The sequence below is a fragment of the Gobius niger genome (assembly GCF_951799975.1).
Source record: "Gobius niger genome assembly, chromosome: 18".
NCBI classification, from domain to species: Eukaryota; Metazoa; Chordata; class Actinopteri; order Gobiiformes; family Gobiidae; genus Gobius; species Gobius niger.
The window spans coordinates 336,892-359,265 of NC_136869.1; the positions used below are offsets into that span (position 1 = coordinate 336,892).

Here is a 22,374-nt window from a genome sequence, read left to right on the forward strand (position 1 = left end):
TATGTCCCAGAGGCCCATCGCTCATTATACCAGATTATCTGGACCAAGACTCAAGAAAGGCCACCAGAGGGCGTCACATCCCTCTAGTGGAGGAGTTGTGTAATTGCATAAATATAATGATAGATACTCCAATGGCTTTTCCCGTTAATTGTGGGCCGGAAAACCCCCGAATCTCCCGATGGCCCGTCCAGCCCTGCCCTCCACACAGAGTCCGAGCCGGTTCTGCTGCTTCCATTGGTCCTGGAGCTCAGAAAGTCCTTTAACCCCGGGGTCCAGCCGTCAAGTCGGAAATTTGAACGACAAGAATCGCTTAAGCTGCGACGCTGCTAAAAACCCCGAGCAGCTACATTTAGCGTGTTAGCATGAGGGACGTTAGCAACATTAGCATCACACACAGGAGCGGCTCAACAGATCGTCCGACTGTAGGGGGCGCTGCAGGCCACCTTTGAGGACAGACAGAACCCTTAACCAGAGCTACATGTGCAGGGACTGGGAATGTGACACTTCCACAAATACACATGATGACCTCTGACCCCCCGCCTGAACCCAGAGCATTTTCTCCAGTTCGGCTTTACCCAAATCTAAAAGCTTCTTGACTGTAACGCCTCATTTGAAAGATAAAATCTAGAAAAGTGACGGGAACTTTCTGTCACGTTGTCGCTGCATTTTTGTCACTTTTTCGTCTCTTGTTTTTCAGGCTTTTTTTCTTTGCTTTGTCGTCACGTTTTCGTCACATTTCGTTGTGTTTTTGTCACTTTTTTGTTGCTTTTCCAGCACATTTTTGCTTGTTGGATGCTTTTCTTTCAACCTCTTAAAAGGAATAGGCCACCGTTTTTACATACTAAAATATGTTCTTACCTCAGTTTAGTGGAGTTAATATATCCCCGTCTGGTCTTTGTCCGTGCGCTCACACATACGCAGCCTCTCCCACATGTCACATAGCTCCGAAAAAGCTCACGATAGAAGCTACCAAGCTCTTCCACGTGTTCCCTATTTAAATAAAGTTACGTGAAGTGTTTTCATGCGAAGTATATTTACACAGAAATGTAACATGTGGATTTTATAAGCAGATAAAAAGGGGAACTATATTGTGAGGCGTAATGATACGAGGAGACTAAAGACTCCCCCGCTCACTTCCGTCAATAACCTTTAGGAGTTACTGCGCGGACGTTTTACTCCTCGTATCATTACGCCTCACAATATAGTCCCCCTTTTTATCTGCTTATAAAATCCACATGTTACATTTCTGTGTAAATATACTTCGCATGAAAACACTTCACGTAACTTTATTTAAATAGGGAACACGTGGAAGAGCTTGGTAGCTTCTATCGTGAGCTTTTTTGGAGCTATGTGACATGTGGGAGAGGCTGCGTATGTGTGAGCGCACGGACAAAGACCAGACGGGGATATATTAACACGTCTAAAGTGAGCTAAGAACATATCTTAGCATGTAAAAACGGTGGCCTATTCCTTTAACTCCCGCCTGAACCCAGAGCATTTTCTCCAGTTCAGCTTTACCCAAATCCTGTAGGCCAGTGGAACGCCTCATTTGAAAGCTAAGACCTACAAAACTTAATTGATCTTTTTCCTCAGATTATCAGATTTTTTTCATCACTTTTTTTGTTGGGCAGTGATCTCATTTTTTCCCCACTTTTTTGTCAAATTATTTGCATTTTTTTTTTGTCAAATTCTTATCACTTTTTCGTAAAAATTTGTGTCACTTTTTCGTCCATTTTTTGTCACTTTTTTCACATTTCCATCATTGTTTTCGTCTCAGTTGTGTTGCTATTTTTCTCCAGAAGCTTTTGGATTGGGGTAAAGCTGGAGAAAATGTGCTCGGTTCAGACGGGAGTTAACTGCAGGCGAGCAACCCTTAACCTCTTAACTCCCGCCTGAACCGAGAGGATCTTTTTCCTCACGTCAGCAGATTATTTTTCCATCATTTTTTTGTGGGTGTTCAACTCATTTTTGTCACTTTTTTTTTGTCATTTTTAGTCATTTTTTAGTCATATTTTTGTCATTTTTTTCTCATTTTTGTCACTTTTTTGTCATTTTTTTGTCATTTTTTTGGTCAATTTTTTGTAGTTTTTTCGTCCATTTTTGTCACTTTTTCATCAAATTTTTCGTCCATTTTTTGTCACTTTTTTGTCACATTTCCATCATTGTTTTCGTCTCAGTTCTGTTGCTTTTGTCCAGAAGCTTTTGGATTGGGGTAAAGCTGGAGAAAATGTGCTGGGTTCAGGCGGGAGTTAAGGGGTTAAGCTTTTAGATTTGGGTAAAGCTCGGTTTCGCCCGGGGGTAAGGGTCAGGTACATATGACCATCCGCCCCTGTATAAGCCGTAGCGCTGAGTTTGCAGAGTTTACAACACGACAGGCTAATGTTGCTAACTAGCGGCTAACACACGGCTAACTAGCGGCTTGGCCCAGGCGCTTCATTCATCTGTAAAACTAACCTAAAAGTATCAGAAAAAGCAAAACAAAGAGACTGTGTGTTTATGTGGAGCAGAAACAACCAAATACTGAAGCATAAAAATATAATAACAGGATAAAGTGACAGACTCAGAACATGAGCTTCATTCTGATCCTTCTGTTTAAAGCCACTTTACTCAAATGTTAAAGTAATAATGACAACGTGATCAGTCTGGAAACACTTTAGAACGTCAAACACCAGAGTGTGGACTAAACATGGAGCTGCACCAAGACCGGTTTAAAAGAGGGAGGTTTCACCCCTTAACTCCCGCCTGAACCAGCTTTACCCCAATCCAAAAGCTTCTGGGAAAAAGGTGAGAAAATAGCGACAGAACTGAGACGAAAACAAGGAGGATGTGACAAAAAATGTATAAAAAATGGACAAAAAGTGACAAAAAAGTGACAAGAATTTGACGAAAAATTGAGGAAAAAATGGGCGAAAAAGTGATAATAATTTGACAAAAAAAATGGACAAAAAAATCAGAAAAAATAAGGAAAAATAATCTGATGATGTAAGAAAAAGATCAATTTAGTTTTGTAGGTGTTTCAAATGAGGCGTTACACTGGCCTACAGGATTTGGGTAAAGCTGAACTGGAGAAAATGCTCTCGGTTCAGGCGGGAGTTAAAAGGACTCAAAAAAAAGTGAAAAAGCGACAAAAAAAAACACAACAACAAAAGGACAAAAACATGAAAAAAATGCTTTCAAATGTGTTCTAGGCCTTGGCTTTCAAATGAGGCTCTGCGGTCCGGAAGCTTTTAGATTTGGGTAAAGCTGAGCAGAGGTTAAAGTGAAGGAAAGCAGAGGAGACGTGAGGACGAGGAGTGAGGTCACATGACGCAGCTGATCCTCAAGTACAGACGCCAAAACTAAAGCAGTCAGCGCTTTGGGGAGGAACACGTCAGCGCCGCGAGGCTCTGCATCACCGGGACACACCGGGACACACCGGGACACACCGGGACACACCGGGACACGCTGAGACACACTGGGACACTGAGACACCAGGACACTGAGACACTGGGAGACACTGAGACACACTGAGACACACCGGGACACTGAGACACACCAGGACACTGAGATACACCGGGACACTGAGACACACTGAGATACACTGAGACACACCGGGACACAGGGGGAGAGACACCAGGACACCCTGAGACGCCCTGAGACACACCGGGCCGAGAGCAAACAGCGTTTACATCAGGGGTCAAAACTGACCCTCCATCATCAAACTCTGGCCCTCCAGATGATTTGGAGAAACATTATGACCCAAATCAGATCAAACGCCGTTAAAGTGCTCTAGAAATGTGAAAAATACTGTCAATTCCTTAAAGTGTCTTAACAGAGCTCCTTACAGGCCATAATCCTGAAAGAATAATCATCTATAGGTAGAAATGACTTCAATCTCTTTGAATGAAGAGATTTAATCTAAAGTTGGAGCAGATTTGGTCTGGCCTTAAAGCAGATAAAGCAGGAGTCGGCAACATCAGGCCCGGGGGCCAAATCCGGCCCTCCAGCACAGAACCTCTGGCCCTCGAGGTGATTTTGAGAAACAGAGTAGTACTTTAAGTACTTTAACATTTTTAAGGTTAAATGGGAGGAATGCTGTTAATGCACCCGATGAGGTCATATTATGCACAACTCTGGCATTTGTACAAAGTGCACTGGAAAAATATAGAAGAAATTAGAAATTATAGAAGAAATGACAGAAACCTACTTGAATGAAGAGATTCAATCTAAAGTGAGAGCAGATCTGGTTTGGTCTCAGATCAGATAAAACATCTTATCACCAATGGAACAAGTCATTATTCTCATATTTCAGATTATATTGTAGAATTTCAAGTGAAAAACATCTTTTTCAAAGTAAATAAGTCATTTCAAAGTGGGTTTTATGTTTGTTCCATTGACATCAGCATTTGTATCTTTATCTGAGATTAGTCCAAACAGAGTCAAATTCAACATAAAGAATCTTTATTCAAGCAATTTTAAGTCATTTATCTCATTTATCTCATTTAGGATGGTAGTTTTTCCAGTGTCGTGCTTTACTTTGGCCCTCGGTCTGTTTACAATCAAACAAAATGGCCTCTGTTAAGAAAACTTGCCTCCCCTGGAGATAAAGCCTGTTCTTGCCAATGGAACAAGCACAAGTGTTTTTCTTTATTCAGATTATTCTGTATAATTTCAAGTGAATAATAAATATTTTTTACAGAAAAGGTGAATTTTCCTGATTTCCAGCAGGATTTGTATTTGTTCCATTGACATTCGCGTTTTTATCTGACCTTAGATTAGTTCAAACCGACATAAACTTAACATAAAAAACCTTTATTCAAGTGATTTTAAGTCATTTATCTAATGGACATGTTTCCAGTGTGTTTGATGTACAACACTGGCAGAATAGAAAGTGATGCTTTACTTCAAATCCTCCAAGTGGAGGCTCCGGCCCCTGGTCTTTTAACAATGAAGAAAACCGAGCCTCCACCAAGAGAACTCTCCTCCCCTGCTTTACATCATGTTTTTATGTCGTCGTTTTCAAACCTTTGACGGAGAAACGTCACCGTAAATCTCCACCTCAGCTCATCACAAACACAGAAAACACAAAAGCACTTCTTATATTTGTGCACAGTTTGTCCAAAACCCAAACCACCAAACCACCAAAGCTTCTCTCCTCTCACTGACAGACCCGAGTCCCTCCAGGCCTGGTCTGGTCTGGTCTGGTCTGGTCTGGTCCGGGACGTTCCCTCATGTATTCACCAAACGGAACTCTCTCTCACCTCTAAACCTTTCACATCACATCCAAACTTCCCGGATCCTAATATTCCGTGAGCTGAACTTTTCATTTCTCCTGCGTCACATGACTCTCCCGCTTTCACTGCCCCGAAAGGCTCGTGCCAAAAACGCGCGCACTTGGCGACACCGATAAAGAAACGGGGACGTGCGTAAATCACGCGTAAAAAGAGGAGGAATGTTTGCGCTTTTGGAGAGAGAGGTGCGCGCGGGGAAGGACCTTGGACTCACCTTGATCCCGGGGCGGGTTTTGAAGCGCGTGATGAGGAGAGAGACTTTCCTCCGACTTAAACACTTTTATAAGCCCCGGTTTAGACGCACAAAGGCGGGATTACCGGACACATTCGCCGCGTAATCACGAAAAAGTTGCGTTGTGCGTAAAATCCGGCGGACCGTGTGTTTGTGAGCGAGCGTGAGCGCGTGTTTGGGCAGGTTTGACCTCTGGAGAAACTCAGAAAACACATGTGTAACGCGCGCAGAGAGCCGGGGAGCGCGGAGACGCAGACGCGCTATTCCGGCCCCGCGCGGGCGGAATGCCAGGCGGTAATTACCGACTTTAAAGTTGTTATTTATATGGATCCGCGAAGGCGAGGGCCGCGCGGAGGTCAGGCCGTTTACGTGATTGACATTTTGATCATAGCGCGGCCAAATTTAGCATCAAAACAGTCCGGGCGCGCGCGTAATGGTGCGACAATGCGGGAGGGAGCGCCGGGTTTGTGGGGATGAAGCGCGCGCGGAACCGGGAGGGCGGCGCGTCAGAAAGTCGCTTCTGTTTGACACTGGAACAAAAACCCAAGCGGAACACAGAGGCAGGAGGTGTGGAAGCTTTGGACTCACGTGTGGAGCTCGCGCGGAAAAAGCGGTCCGAGGCTCGTGCGTCAGCCCCGAGCGCGCGGCGGCTCCGGCTCCATCGGGGGAAGCGCGGAAAGGAAACGCCGTAAGATCCAGGTGTCGGTTTGTTTGGGGGTTGTTGTTTCAGCGGGACATCCTCGAGTTTGTATCCCACAGAGAGGCGTCCACGGCCGGGCAGGAACACAGAGAGAGAGGGGGGGGCAGCGGCGGCGGTGGCGGCGGCGGGGGGGTCCCGGCAGCGGAGGGAGAAGAGGAGGCGGCGATGTGGACCAGAGAGAGGAAAACTCCAGACTGAAGCGAGAGGAGCGGGAGGCTCCGGACGCGCGCGGGGACAGGGGAGAGAGAGAGAGAGAGAGAGGGAGAGAGAGAGAGGGAGGGAGGAAGTATCGCGAGGGTTTGGGCACAGCTTCTCCAGTTTGGCTTTACTCGAATCTAAAAGCTTCTGGGGGAAAACGAGACGAAAAAATGAAACAAAAACATTAAAGTGAGGAAAAAACAAAAGAGCAACAAAACTGAGACAAACACGATGGAAAATTAGAGAAAACGTCAAACGCGACGGTGGTGCACAAGGCCGTGGGAACCCAGGGTGCTGAGGGCGCTGCAGCACCCCTGGTGGATAGTTTGTGAACTGCAGGCAATATTAACCACTTAACTCTCGCCTGAACCGAGCACATTTTCTCCAGTTTGGCTTTACCCCAATCCAAAAGCTTCTGGAAAATGGTGTGAAAATAGCGACAAAACTGAGACGAAAACAATGATGAAAATGTGAAAAAAAATGTACCAAAAATTGACAAAAATTTGACGAAAAAGTGATAAGAATTTGACAAAAAAAATGCGAAAAATTTGATGAAAAAGTGGCAAAAAAGTCATGAAAATTTGCCAAAAAAATGAGAAAATTTGACGAAAAATTGAGGAAATAATGGACAAAAAAGTGACAAAAAATTTACAAAAATTGACAAAAAATGCGAATAATTTGACGAAAAAATTAGACAAATTTGACAAAAAAGTGACAAAAAATGGGAAAAAAAAATGGAAAAAAATTTGCCAAAAAAATGAGAAAAAGTGATAAGAATTTGACAAAAAATGTGAATAATTTTGACAAAAAAGTGACAAAAAAATCACGAAAATTTGACCAAAATTGAGAAAAAATAAACAAAAAAGTGATAAGAATTTGACAAAAAAATGACAAAAAATTTTACAAAAAATGACAATAAATGTACGAAATATTTAGAAAAATTTGACGAAAAATTTAGAAAAAAAATTAGGAAAAAGTGACCGCGATCGGAAGGTTGTGGGTTCGAATCCCAGCTCCCGCAAACGCACACAGAACAAAAGCGCTTCAGAGGTCGAGTTCATTTGGCCCCGGTACTTTCTTTCTGAAACCGGTGCTTTAACGACACTTAGTTTCCGGCACCGACACTTCATTATTTTTCATACAGAAACATAAAAATGATGGATTTGTATCAGTCGTTTGAGATGAAACTTCCTTTAACAACAGGCGGAAAAAAACTTTCCACGTTTCTTATTTTTTCCCCCATTTGCAACAATTTAAAAGAAAAATGTCCCCCCGAAATTTTACTTCCAATTTTCCCTTTTTTCTAATTTTCCCCAATTTTTTTTTCTTCCATTTTTCCCCCACATTATTTCCCTTTTTGATATTTTTGATTCCCCAATTTTTTCCCAATTTTTGCCCTTTTTTTTTTCTTTTTTCTTTAACTTGTCTTTCACTTTTCTTTTTCTTTTTAAATGTGTAAAACCAACGGCACAAAATCTTGAATATAAAGATTGTATATTTCTTGTCTTTACCTGCTTTCGATACTTTTATTTTCCGATACCGGCAGTACCTAAACCTTCATTTTGGACGCCGTACTGCAGGGGGGGCACCTTTTCTTAACAGACGGCCATTTTGTTTGATTGTAAACAGACCGAGGGCCAAAGTAAAGCACCACACTGGAAAACACACCTTCTTAAATGAGATAAATGACTTAAAATAAAGGTCTGTTTGGACTAATCTAAGATAAAGATACAAATGCTGATGCCAATGGAACAAACATAAAACCCACTTTGAAATGACTTAATTACTTTAAAAAAAGATGTTTTTCACTTGAAATTATGCAATATAATCTGAGTTAAGTGAATAATGACTTGCTCCATTGGTGATAAGATGTTTTATCTAATGTAAGACCAGACCAGATCTGCTCACACTTTAGATTGGATCTCATTAAAGTGGGTTTCTGTCATTTCTTCTATCATTTTTTATCTATTTTCTCCCAGTGCACTTTGTACAAATGCCAGAGTTGTTCATGATATGACCTAATCGGGAGCATTGACAGTATTTCTCCCATTTAACCTTAAAAATGTTGAAGTACTTTCTGATTTGTGTCATAATGTTTCTCCAAATCACCTTGAGGGCCAGAGGTTCTGTGCTGGAAGGCCGGATTTGGCCCTCGGGCCTGACGTTGCCGACCCCGCCGTCCTGGTATCGTTTAACGGCACCAGCCCCAGTTCTGTAGGTCTTAGCTTTCAAATGAGCGTTACTCTAGGGAGGGAGGGGGGGACCGGGACCGGGGGGACCGGGGGGGGGGGCTCTGGTTCAGACTCAGACTTGAGTGAAAAGCCGCTGACCCACTTGAGTCTTGTTTTGATAAAAGTGGGACGTTGGGCCTATCTTTAGGAAAACGTTTCCTCATCAGGAACGAGACTTTCTGTGTGAGCTCCGGATCAGAATCACCACGACAGCGCTGGACCAGAGAGCCGGGGTCAAAGGTCACGGCTGGACCGAAGAGCCGGGGTCAAAGGTCACGGCTGGACCGAAGAGCCGGGGTCAAAGGTCACGGCTGGACCGAAGAGCCGAGGTCAAAGGTCACGAATCTAAAAGCTCTCAGCCGATAGGCCAGATCTCAGTGGGACTATCCTGGTTAAAAAATGACGAAAAAATGACAAAAAAATGACAAAAAGGTAAAAAAATGTCAAAAAAAAATGTCAAAAAATGAAGAAAAAACAAAACAAAAAATGACAAAAAAATGACACAAAATGACAAAAAAAGAAGAAAAAACAAAACAAAAAATGACAAAAAATGAAGAAAAAACAAAACAAAAAATGACTAAAAAAAAGACTAAAAAATGAAGGGAAAAAAATGACAAAAAAGTTTCAAAAATGAGTTCAAACCCCCCCAAAAAAGATGAGTCTAGAGTTGGATGAGTTTTGTAGATCTTAGCTTTCAGATGAGGCGTCACTCTGGCCTACAGGATTTGGGTAAAGCTGAACTGGAGAAAATGCTCTCGGTTCAGGCGGGAGTTAAGAGGTTAAATAAAGGTCAATAAAAAAAAACATGTACAATAGGTCAGGATGACGTGTGTGTGTGTGTGTGTGTGTGGTGGGGCACAGACGTGTGAAGAGGTTCATTCTTCACAGATGAGATTCAAACACCTGTGAGTGTCAGACACAGAGTCTGCAGTGACGTCACAGAGTCTGAGAGAAACTGCAGAAACAGAAGCTCCTGAAGCTTCAGACTCAGAACTGAAGCTAAAATAAATAGAAATAAGAGTTTTCTCAGATTGTTGTTTCTTCTGTGTCAGACTCATAATAACCTGTGTCTCATCTGCAGCTAAAGTGCGCCCTCTAGAGCACAGAGTTGGGCGGTACCACATGGACAGTGTTCAGGTCACTCTTTCATTTGACAGTTCAAGCCTCTGGTTTATATGGGATCGACGGATCACAAACAATATTCAAAAAATGTTCAGCAACAGAGACGTAAATATAATCTATTTTTTAAACTTTAGACATTTTTGTTTGTAAACTTTCACCTCTTAACTTCCACCTGAACAGATCCCATTTTCTCCAGTTTGGTTTTACCCGAATCTAAAAGCTTCTTGGGGAAAAAGCACCAAAACAGCCACAAAAAATGAGAAGAAAACAAGGATGTAAACGCAGCAAAAATGTGACAAAAATTCAACAAAAAAAGACAAAAAATCAACAAAAAAATGACCAAAAAAATCAACAAAAAATCAACAAAAAAACAAAAATCAACAAAAATCAACAAAAAAAGACAAAAAAATGACAAAAATTCAGCAAAAAATCAACAAAAATCAACAAAAAAAGACAAAAAAATGACAAACATTCAACAAAAAATCTACTAAAAAATGACAAAAATTCAATAAAAAAGACACAAAAAAAAGAATTTAAAAAAAACCAACACAGCAACAACACAAGGAAAAAGTTATCAGTTTTGTGGGTCTTAGCTTTCAAATGAGGTGTTACACAGGCCTAGGTAACAGCCAAAGAGAACAGAATGCATTTGGTTCAGGCGGGGGGTCAGATAAGACTCCACATCAGAGGATTCTACAGATCTGACTCCTGAGATTTCCTCTGATACAAATGTATATTTAGACACAGTAAAGAGTTTATTCACAAACTAAACTCTGTCCTAAAGGCACAAACCTGCTGCCCCCTGGTGGTCGCTCTGTGCTGATGCAGCCGTGACCAGAGTGAAGCAAAAACAGGCCCAGAGTTCAGAGTCACAAACGTGTTATTGCTTTTGTCAGTGAAAGGTCAGTCAAATCCTGGACGGCAAAAACTTTCTCCAGCTTCACCAGGACCAAACTGAAACGTTCATCAGCGAGAGAGGCTTTTCTCTGTCTTTAATCGTTCCTCACAGGGGAAGAACCTGGTGTGATCTTTGACTCTGAGCTGGTGTTTATTCCACACATTAAGAACATCACAAAGAGGTTCTTCATGTCCTCCTCCCTCTAACAGGAAGTGAAGTTACCTCTGAACCCCCGCCTTAACTCAGCACATTTACCCAAATCTAAAAGCAAAACAACAAACAAACAAAAACATGTCAAAATAGCAACAAAAAAGGGAATAAAAAGTGACAGAAAACGTGATAAAAATGTCACAAATGCTGAGAGTTTTCCAGCTCTTCTTCGCGCTGAAATGAGGCCCGGCCTGTGAGCTGGAAACTCCAGTCGAGAAGCTTTAATTTATTTGATTTATTTATTTTATTTATTTTATTTATTTTATTTATTTTATTTATTTTATTTATTTTATTTATTTTATTTATTTTATTGTATTTTTTTTTTTTATGTTTTTATTTTTTCATTTTATTTTATTTTATTGTATTTTATCATTATTTTTGTTTTATGATTTTTTTATTGTTTTATTTATTTTATTTATTTTATTATTTTGTTTTATTTTTTTAATGATTTTTTTATTTTATTTTATTTTTTCATTTTATTTCATTTTATTTTATTTTTAAATTATTTTAATTATTTTGTTTATGTTTTTATTTTTTCATTTTTTTTAATTTTATTTTATTATTTTATTTCTTTTTTTTAATTATTTTTTTTAATCATTTTTTAAATTGTTTTATTTTTTCATTTTATTTCATTTCATTTCATTTCATTTTTAGCTTTATTTAGGACAGTGTTACTAATGAAGCCACACTGTATTGTCCCCGTGCTCAGGCTCAGACACTCTCATACATCCTGACCTGTTGTACATGTTTTTAGTGGTCGGGGAAACCGGACACAGACACGGGGAGAACAGGCAAACTCCTCACAGATTTGGGTAAAGCCAAACAGGAGAAAGTGTCACAGATGTTCACAGATGTTTTTAAGGCTGTGTGTGTTTGTCTCTTACCTGCTGTCCCGCGTGCGCGCTCGTGCTGAGGGCGTGGCTCGCGCAGGTGTTCCGCATCTGCACTAATGAGCCTCACCTGTTTCCTTCTCTCCGCCTTCAGAATAAAAGTGCACTTCCGGTCTGACACTTTCACAATAAGAGCCCAGTGCTGGGGAAGTTCCACACATACATCAACCAATCAGCTGAAGCCTGACCCCGCCCCCTCTAACCACAACCTCTCAAGCCCCGCCTTCCCCCACTTTACCCAAATCTAAAAGCCAACTGACAAAGAAAACTTCAAAAATGAGACAAAAAAGCAACAAAAACGTGACATAAACACGGCGACAACGCAGGGAAATATCTGTTTATTAACCTCTTAACTCCCGCCTGAACCGAGAGCTTTTTCTCCAGTTCAGCTTTACCCAAATCCTGTAGGCCAGTGTAACGCCTCATTTGAAAGATCTACAAAACTAAATGGATCTTTTTCCTCACAGCAGATTTTTTTTCATCACTTTTTTGTCGGGCAGTCGTCTCATTTTTTTACTTTTTGGTCACTTTTTCATCAAATTATTCACATTTCTTTTGTCAAATTCTTATCACTTTTTCATTAAAAAAATTCTCAATTTTTCGTCAATTTTTCTGTCATTTTTTGTCAATTTTTTGTATTTTTTTGTCACTTTTTTGTCATTTTTTTCATCAATTTTTTCTCAAATTTTTGTCATTTTTTTGTCGGGCAGTCGACTCATTTTTGACAAATTTTCTTGACTTTTTTGTCACTTTTTTGTCAAAATTATTCACATTTTTTGTCACATTCTTATCATTTTTTCGTAAAATTTTTGTACATTTTTTCCTCAATTTTCCGTCAAATTTTTCGCATTTTTTTGTCACTTTTTCGTCAAATTATTCGCATTTTTTGGTCCATTTTTTCCTCAATTTTTCGTCAAATTTGTCTAATTTTTTCATCAAATTTTCATCCATTTTTTCGTCAATTTTTTTTCCATTTTTGTCATTTTTTTGTAAAATTTTTGTAATTTATTTTCTCGATTTTTTGTCAAATTTTTCTCACTTTTTTCACATTTTCATCCTTGTTTTCGTCTCAGTTTTGTTGCTATTTTCACACCTTTTCTCCAGGAGCTTTTGGATTGGGGTAAAGCTGGAGAAAATGTGCTCGGTTCAAGTGGGAGTTAAGGGGTTAATATTGCCTCCTGATGGTGAAGGACCTGCTGATGCTGAAGGACCTGCTGATCCAGAGCCGTGGGAGGATGTTTTAGTTAGGGGGCGCTGAGGGACAAAATTTACCCCCAAATACTTTTTCTGCATAAATCCTATTTATTAACCTCTTAACTCCCGCCTGAACCCAGAGCATTTTCTCCAGTTCAGCTTTACCCAAATCCTGTAGGCCAGTGTGACGCCTCATTTGAAAGACCTACAAAACTGAATGGATCTTTTTCCTCACGGCAGATTTTTTTTCATCACTTTTTTGTCGGGCAGTCGTCTCATTTTTGACTTTTTGGTCACTTTTTCATCAAATTATTCACATTTCTTTTGTCAAATTCTTATCACTTTTTCATAAAAAAATTCTCAATTTTTCGTAAATTTTTTGTCATTTTTTCGTCTAATTTTTCTCAATTTTTCATCAAATTTTTCTCATTTTTTTGTGAATTTTTTGTGAATTTTTTGTCACTTTTTTGTCATTTTTCCTCCATTTTTTGTCACTTTTTTCTCAATTTTTCATAAATTTTTTCTCAAATTTTTGTCACTTTTTTGTCACTTTTTCGTCAAAATTATTCACATTTTTTGTCAAATTCTTATAATTTTTTCGTAAAATTTTTGTCCATTTTCTCCTCAATTTTTCATAATTTTTTTGTCACTTTTTCGTCAAATTATTCGCATTTTTGGTCCATTTTTTCCTCAATTTTTCGTCAAATTTGTCTAATTTTTTCATCAAATTTTCATCCATTTTTTGTACATTTTTTGTCACTTTTTCGTCAATATTTGTAATTTTTTTTCTCGATTTTTCGTCAATGTTTTCTCACTTTTTTCACATTTTCATCCTTGTTTTCGTCTCAGTTTTGTTGCTATTTTCACACCTTTTTCCAGAAGCTTTTGGATTGGGGTAAAGCCAAACTGGAGAACATGTGCTCGGTTCAGGCGGGAGTTAAGGGGTTGATATTGCCTCCTGATGGTGAAGGACCTGCTGATCCAGAGTCGTGGGAAGATGTTTTAGTTAGGGGGCGCTGAGGGACAAAATTCACCCCCAAAATACTTTTTCCTATTTATTAACCTCTTAACTCCCGCCTGAACCGAGAGCATTTTCTCCAGTTCAGCTTTACCCAAATCCTGTAGGCCAGTGTAACGCCTCATCTGAAAGACCTACAAAACTAAATGGATCTTTTTCCTCACGGCAGATTTTTTTTCATCACTTTTTTGTCGGGCAGTCGTCTCATTTTTGACTTTTTGGTCACTTTTTCATCAAATTATTCACATTTCTTTTGTCAAATTCTTATCACTTTTTCATTAAAAAAATTCTCAATTTTTCGTCAATTTTTTGTCATTTTTTGTATTTTTTTTGTCACTTTTTCGTCTAATTTTTCTCATTTTTTTGTCATTTTTTTGTGAATTTTTTGTCACTTTTTTCTCAATTTTTCATCATTTTTTTCTCAAATTTTTGTCATTTCTTTGTCGGGCAGTCGACTCATTTTTGACAAATTTTCTTGACTTTTTTGTCACTTTTTCGTCAAAATTATTCACATTTTTTGTCAAATTCTTATCACTTTTTCGTAAAATGTTTGTACATTTTTTCCTCCATTTTTCGTCAAATTTTTCGCATTTTTTTGTCACTTTTTTGTAAATTTTTTGTCACTTTTTCGTCAAATTATTCACATTTTTTGGTCCATTTTTCCCTCAATTTTTCGTCAAATTTGTCTAATTTTTTCATCAAATTTTCATCCATTTTTTGTAATTTTTTTGTCAATTTTTGTAATTTTTTTTCTCGATTTTTTTGTCACATTTTTCTCACTTTTTTCACATTTTCATCCTTGTTTTCGTCTCAGTTTTGTCGCTATTTTCACACCTTTTTTCCAGGAGCTTTTGGATTGGGGTAAAGCTGGAGAAAATGTGCTCGGTTCAGGTGGGAGTTAAGGGGTTAATATTGCCTGCTGATGCTGAAGGACCAGGGGGAGGAACCACCTGTGCAAACACCTTATACATAAGAGTTTTATTCAATCCTTTAGAACCTTTTTATTCCTTTATTTTACTCCAAGGCCTGGGTTTAAGAGATGTTTTGCACGGATGCTTTAAAAAGACCAGTGTTTGACGGCTCGCCCGGGGGATTCTGGGAAATGTAGTTCAGTGTCAGGCTAAAGCTGGGCTGCTCTATTTATTTCATCTTTATTATGAAACATTGAAAGTGTAAAGCACAGAGCAGTTCAGTCCGGGCACTTTCAGCTGAGCAGGAACAGTGAAGCTCACATTTGAAAGCTAAGACCTACAAAACCATCTATAGCAGGGGTGCCCAAAGTGGGGCCCGCGGGCCAAATTTGGCCCGCCGAAACAGTTCTGTTGGCCCGCCAAAGAGTGACCTACTTTTGCGCTGCGTGTGGTTAAAACTAACTCATTCTCAATGGTAAATATGGATGCAGTACACCTTTTGACCACCAGCGTCAAATTGGGGGCGCTGTTTCACTCCTTTCACAAAGCTAAGGAAACACTGTTGTGGTGTCTATTTATCAATTACAGAGCTTTGTAGCATCAACTTTCACAGTTTTCCAACTTTTATTGCAAGGGTTGTTGACATCGACAACAGTATATGTTAAAAACTGACTTATAAAAGAATTGATGCTGAACTGACACTTTCAAAATACTCTAATGTGGCATTTTCTTTGAGTTAACCTCTTAACTCCCGCCTGAACCGAGGGGATCTTTTTCCTCACGTCATCAGATTTTTTTTCCATAATTTTTTTGTTGGGCATTTAACTCATTTTTGTAACTTTTTTGTCACATTTTTGTCCTTTTTTAGTCCATTTTTTGTCATTTTTTGTCTTTTTTTGTCTTTTTTTTGGTCCTTTTTTAGTCCATTTTTTGTCATTTTTTGTCTTTTTTTTTGTCATTTTTTTGTCACGTTTTTGTAAAAAAAATTGTCACATTTTGTCAGATTTTTGTCTTTTTTTTTGTCACATTTTGTCAGATTTTTGTCACATTTTGGTCACATTTTTGTATTTTTTTTGTCAGATTTTTGTCTTTTTTTTGTCACATTTTGTCAGATTTTTGTCTTTTTTTTTGTCACATTTTGTCAGATTTTTGTCTTTTTTTTGTCACATTTTGTCAGATTTTTGTCTTTTTTTTGTCACATTTTGTCAGATTTTTGTCTTTTTTTTGGTCACATTTTTGTCACATTTTTGTCACATTTTTGTATTTTTTTTGTAATTTTTTTCGTCACTTTTTGTCAATGTTTTCTCACTTTTTCCCTCACATTTCCATCATTGTTTTCGTCTCAGAATGAGGTAAAGTTACTGTAGGTGCTGCAGATACAGGTGTTTTTTTTTGGCACTAAATGCTACAATTGGCATAGCTACCATTTGTTTTAATATAGCATGTTATTTGCAGTTATATGTGTTTTTCGTGCTTGACATCGCTGTGTTTGGCCCGTGACTCACAGGCACTTTTTAATTTTGGCCCTCGGAGACAAAAAGTTTGGGCACCCCTGATCTATAGGATCTTTTTATTTATCTTTTTATTCCTTTCTGTTGCGATTCTGTGTTTTTGTCATGTTTCTGTTGCTCTTTTGACCCGTTTTTATCACTAATGCAGAGACAGGGATGAGGAAGCTTCAGATTTGGGTAAAGTGGAACTGGAGAAGGTGGGGGTGGGGCTGGTTTGTGGTGCGTTGCTCAGGGGCTGGGGTAAACACATGATCCTCTGCTCCAGCCGCTGACCCTGAGCTGGTCCTCCACTGCAGTCCCGCAGCTCACCAGCAGAGGGCGGCGCTCGCTCACTGTGGACAAACCTCCTGTGGTCAGTCCAGACCTGTGGTGCAAACATCTGCCTCCACACGGTCTCCTGAACTCACGACCACGTGGTCCCGGACTCACCTGATAAAGCGCTTTGTATCAGGCCCAAAGTGCTTTACATGAGGAGCCGGACACACGAACAGACACGGACTAAAGGGCAGAAGAAACACTTTTACAATTCATTCCAAGATGTTTAACCTTTATTTATCACACGGCTCTTCACAGCGTCAGCAGAAGCTCCGTTGATTTGAATGGGATGTCATTATTCTCTGATAAAGTTCCTCTGAGTTGGTGTTTTCATATCACTCCGCACGTACGTATCAGCGACACTATCTGTCCCGTCACTGAGAGAGAAGTCGGGGAATCGTGAGTCTGACTTTCAACTTACCCAGAGATTCACCACCATTCCTCCAACTGCACCTTCAGCTAAGTAGCTAGGCTAGCTGCTAGCCTTGCTGCTTCTAGCCTAGCCAAACGTTGCCGAGCAACGCGCAAACTTTTGGGAACTATTTGTTGCGGAAGTCATTAAATAAACCTTTGGACCTTCATAAAAGTGTACGAAGTTTATGTTGTGTGTGTTCAGTTGGCAAATGGCCGAATAATAAGCGGATAATTTATTTATTTATTTATTTATTTATTTCAGTCATGTTAGTATGTTTTCACATTTCAACAACTATACATGCTTTTTTTTAATACATGATTGAAAAGGAGCACGATGAAGACAACGCTTATGCTAAGTGCCCCTTTCTTCAAATACAAAAAGTAGACAAAAAAAAAATATTAGATTTTTTAAAGTTAAAATCTAATATTTACAGTAGTGTGTAAGAGTTGATATTTGTTAATTTGAACTGTTTTTTAAATTGGTGCGCTGTGGAGGAGTTCTTTAAATTCAAGGGCAGGGCGTTCCACAGTTTGATGCCCATCCGCTTCTGGGTTGTTCTGGCAAAGGGAGAGTAAAGTGAAGTTTTCTACGACTGGATGCATCGGCGTTGAACACAAACATCAATTGTACAGCTTGAGGCAATCGAAAAAATCTTGCTTTAGACATTATTATCAATGTTTGTAATTTAATGAGATCTTGTAATATTAATAGTTTTGATTTTATAAACAGTGGATTTGTATGTTCTCTGCTATGCGTTTTATTTATTATTCTTATAGCTTTTTTTTGTATTTTTATCAGCGGTTGATTGTAGTTTTGTATGTGTTTCCCCAAACTTCTGAGCAATAAAGTAAGTGAGGAAGTATTAAAGCGCAGTACAAGACCCTTAAAGATTCACGATTTAAAAATATTTTACTTTGTGAAGAACAGCAATGTTTCTACATAATTTATTTCTAATACTGTGGACATGAGATAGAACGAATGTGTAGAACGCTGGTCATTACCGGAAAATAAGCACCTTCAGGGCGAAACAAGACCGGTTTGCCCTGTCGGTGCTTATTTTCCCGATAATGACCAGCGTTCTCTACATGATCCTTTACTTACAGTTTTTTTTGCCAATTTATTTACATTTTTTCCAGATTATTATTTTTATGTCCACTTTATCCCCTAGTTTTAGACACATTTTCCCACTTTTCCCTCAGGTCTGAGGAGAACGAGACCCGCCTTTTTAGTTTAGCTTTTAACTGACCTCTATTTGTTTAGTCCTAAAATATAAAATATAAAATATCTGGAGGTTGTGCAGGCGCATTGTTTTAAATGTTGTATCTGTAAAGCTCTTTGTGAAACCTTTTGTTATGAAAAGCGCTTTATAAATAAAGTTTGATTGATTTTCTTTTTACAATTTTTTCACATTTTTCCCCATTTCATTTATTTTATTTTTTCTCCATTTTTGTTTTTCTTCCAAATTTGTCCTGGACATAAAGTCGAGTTTACATTTGCAGTTCTCTCAGACATGACTTTACCTGCTCAAAACTGACACTTTCATCACAGTGTCATCATTCTGTCACTTATTTGCAGTAGTATTTGTGGTAGTAGTAACAGTAGTTTGTGTATTATTATTATTATTATTATTATTATTATTATTATTATTATTATTATTATTATTTATTATTATTATTATTATTATTATTATTATTATTATTATTATTATTATTATTATTATTATTATTATTATTATTATTATTATTATTATTATTATTTTACTGTATTTATGATGGAACCGCTGCTTCTGCCACGTTCGGTCCCGTTGTAAAAGCAAAGGCCCGTTTTTGAGCCTCCCCATTGGTCAGACGCGCCTCCGGCCCCGCCTCCCCCCTGACTCCCGGCTCCTGATTGGCCCAGAGCGGCGTCAGTCCGGAAGTGCAGGACGTGATTTCGCAGAGGCTGCTTCAGTGCGAGCGAACAGCGGCTCGTCGCGCTCACTCTCCCGCCGTCCAGCGCGTTTTCACGGCGGGTTTCTGACCGAAGGGAGGCTTTCACCCGGAGGAACCGGAGGAAACGGAGACATGACGCAGAGGAGGAACTCCAAAAGTCACGGGAGGAAAGGTGAGGAGATGTTTGTCTCCTGCGCGTCGCCTCAAAACGGGAGGCGCCCGCGGTATCAGCTGTTTACGCTCTCCTCGCGCTCCATCGCACGTTTAACGCGACATTTAACGACACTGCGCACGTGACGTCATGTGCGTGAAGCCTGTCTTTAATTCGGCTTCGACTCTTGAACCGAACATCCTTGATTTCTGCCGTTATTCCCACGGTCCGCTGTACGGGGCGCACCGCTCACCGCAGCGCCATTGTTGGATGAAACTCAACATCGCGTCGGAATAAAAGTGAATTATTAATTTCGAGCTGAGCCGAAGTGACGAGAGGATCTTCACTTTATCGGAGAATCGATTTAAAACATTCGACTTCGCTGGTTTTGCGCTGAAACTGACGCCGGACTCTAAAGTTCACGCTTTTGCTATGAGATCCCGCGATGCTTCGTGTGACTGAAGGACTTTGTCACGGTGGTTTTGTTTGTTTTGAGTTCAGATAAAGATGACGTCACGAGCGTAAGGACGTGATTAAAGCTCGTTATTCGAATCTGAAGCTCGGTTAGTTCCCGGTGACATGAAACCTCTTAACCTCCGCCTTAACCGAGAGCATTTTCTCCAGTTCAGCTTTACCCAAACCTACAAAACTCATCTCACAGATCGTAATGATAATTGTTACACATTTAATTAACCACATATTCACAGTTTCATAATTATGGGAAAAGTTCAACAGTTTATAACCGGGATTTATTATTATTTTACATTTTTATTGAGCCAAATAATGCATTTTTTTAAAAACTTTTTTATGGAAATGTTGCACATATGTTTCTTAACCTCTGAACTCCCGCCTGAACCGAGAGGATTTTTTCCTCACGTCATCAGATCTTTTTTCCATCATTTTTTTGTTGGATATTCAACTCATTTTTGTAACTTTTTTGTCATTTTTTTGTCAAATTTTTGTCACATTTTTGTCATTTTTTTGTCACATTTTTGTCACATTTTTGTCATTTTTTGTCTCATTTTTGTCATTTTTTTGTCATTTTTTTGTCACATTTTTGTCACATTTTTGTCATTTTTTTGTCATTTTTTTGTCACATTTTTGTCACATTTTTGTCATTTTTGTGTCATTTTTTTGTCATTTTTTTGTCACATTTTTGTCACATTTTTGTTGAATTTTTTTGTCTTTTTTTGTCACATTTTTGTCATTTTTTTTATCATTTTTTTGTCATTTTTTTGTCATTTTTTTGTCTTTTTTTTGTCACATTTTTGTCATTTTTTTATCATTTTTTTGTCATTTTTTTTGTCACATTTTTGTCATTTTTTTGTCACATTTTGTAATTTTTTTGTCATTTTTTTGTCACATTTTTGTAATTTTTTTGTCATTTTTTTGTCACATTTTTGTTGATTTTTTTATTTGTCTTTTTTTGTCAATGTTTTCTCACTTTTTTGTCCCATTTCCATCATTGTTTTCGTCTCAGTTTTGTCGCTATTTTTCCCAGAAGCTTTTGGATTGGGGTAAAGCCAAACTGGAGAAAATGTGCTCGGTTCAGGCGGGAGTTAAGGGGTTAAAAGACATGAGAGGTAATTTGTGCAGATACAACTTCAACAGATCAAACTTGCCAGGGGAAATCAACAAAAACAAAAAAAAAGCGTTGAAATCTGGTCACGATATATGTACATATGAACAGCCTTTCTGTTCTTTATTTATTTATTTATTTGTTTATTTATTTGACAGGGACATTAATCATCCAGGTCACAGGAGTGAGTCTGGTCTCCTCAGGTCTTCATATTTTGTCATTTTTTGTTACATTTTGGTCATTTTTTTGTCAATTTTTAATCAAATTTTTGTCATTTTTTGTCACATTTTTTATCAAATTTTTGTCATTTTTTTGTCAAATTTTTATAATTTTTTCGTCCATTTTTTATCAGATTTTTGTAATTTTTTCGTCAATTTTTCATCAAATTCTTATCAAATTCTTGTTATATTTTTGTAATTTTTTGTCACATTTTGTAACATTTTGGTCATTTTTTTGGGTCATTTCTTGTCAATTTCTTGTGACATTTTTGCCACTTTTTCATAAATTTTTCGGCACTTTTTTTGTCAATGTTTTCTCACTTTTTGGTCACATTTCCATCATTGTTTTCGTCTCAGTTTTGTTGCTATTTTCACACCTTTTTTCCAGAAGCTTTTGGATTGGGGTAAAGCCAAACTGGAGAAAATGTGCTCGGTTCAGGTGGGAGTTAAGTTCCAGCCTGATTGTCCTGGTTTATGATCTGGTGACTCTGGTCTCCTCAGGTCTTCACATTCAAAGCCTGGTCCTGGTTTATGATCTGGTGAGTCTGGTCTCCTCAGGTCTTCACATTTAAAGCCTGGTCCTGGTCTGTGTGGTTCCGCTGCAGCAGACCCGTTATCGCCTCAGATCTGTGTCCGTGTCAGACTCAGAGGAAGCCCGTGAGGATGTGGGTTTTGTGGTGAACGATGCTCAGAAATAAACTCCACTAAAGATGTGACACTTTGAAGACGAGACAAAGTCGAGCTGTGAAGATAATGTTGGTTTAAAGAGAATTATCCAGTTATGTCCGGAATAGAGACGTATTTACTGCAGTACTTTTACTTCAGAAACACGGAGACGCTGCAGGTCAAACACAGACTCTCTTTACCAGGTTTATTCTCTGACAGTTTACTCTCCAACATTTACAAACATCTGGAAGAGCTTGTGAAATGTCTGTGTCTCCCTGGTTTTGACTAATGCTGACATGTTCGGTGTCCACGTGTAGCACGACAGGCTGTGCCCGAGGTGACGCTGGAATCCAATATTTGGATTTTTAACCTCTCACCACCAAATCAAACGCATTCTCTCCTCTTTGCCATTGGCGTCACTTTTTATTTCCCCTATGTGTTTTTGTCACTTTTTAATGGCACTTTTGTAACTTTTTTTTTTTGCTGGATTTTTGTCACTTTTTTTGCTTGATTTTTGTCACTTTTTTGCTGGATTTTTGTCATTTTTTTGCTGGATTTTTGTCATTTTTTTGCTGGATTTTTGTCATTTTTTTAATGGATTTTTGTCACTTTTTTGCTGATTTTTTGTCACTTTTTTGCTGGATTTTTGTCACTTTTTTGCTGGATTTTTATATTTTTTTGCTGGATTTTTGTCTTTTTTTGCTGGATTTTTGT

At 38.7% G+C, this 22,374-nt stretch overlaps 1 protein-coding gene across 1 annotated transcript in view; it reads left to right on the top strand.

Annotated features, from left to right (window-relative positions):
* The first annotated feature begins 19,146 nt into the window (after positions 1-19,146).
* Positions 19,147-22,374, top strand: part of unm_hu7910 (un-named hu7910) — a 53,822-nt gene continuing 50,594 nt past the window's right edge. Inside the window, exon 1 of the mRNA XM_079576280.1 lies at positions 19,147-19,218. Coding sequence (XP_079432406.1) covers positions 19,179-19,218 — 40 coding nt within the window. The 5' untranslated portion in view covers positions 19,147-19,178. The remainder of the gene's footprint in view (positions 19,219-22,374) is intronic.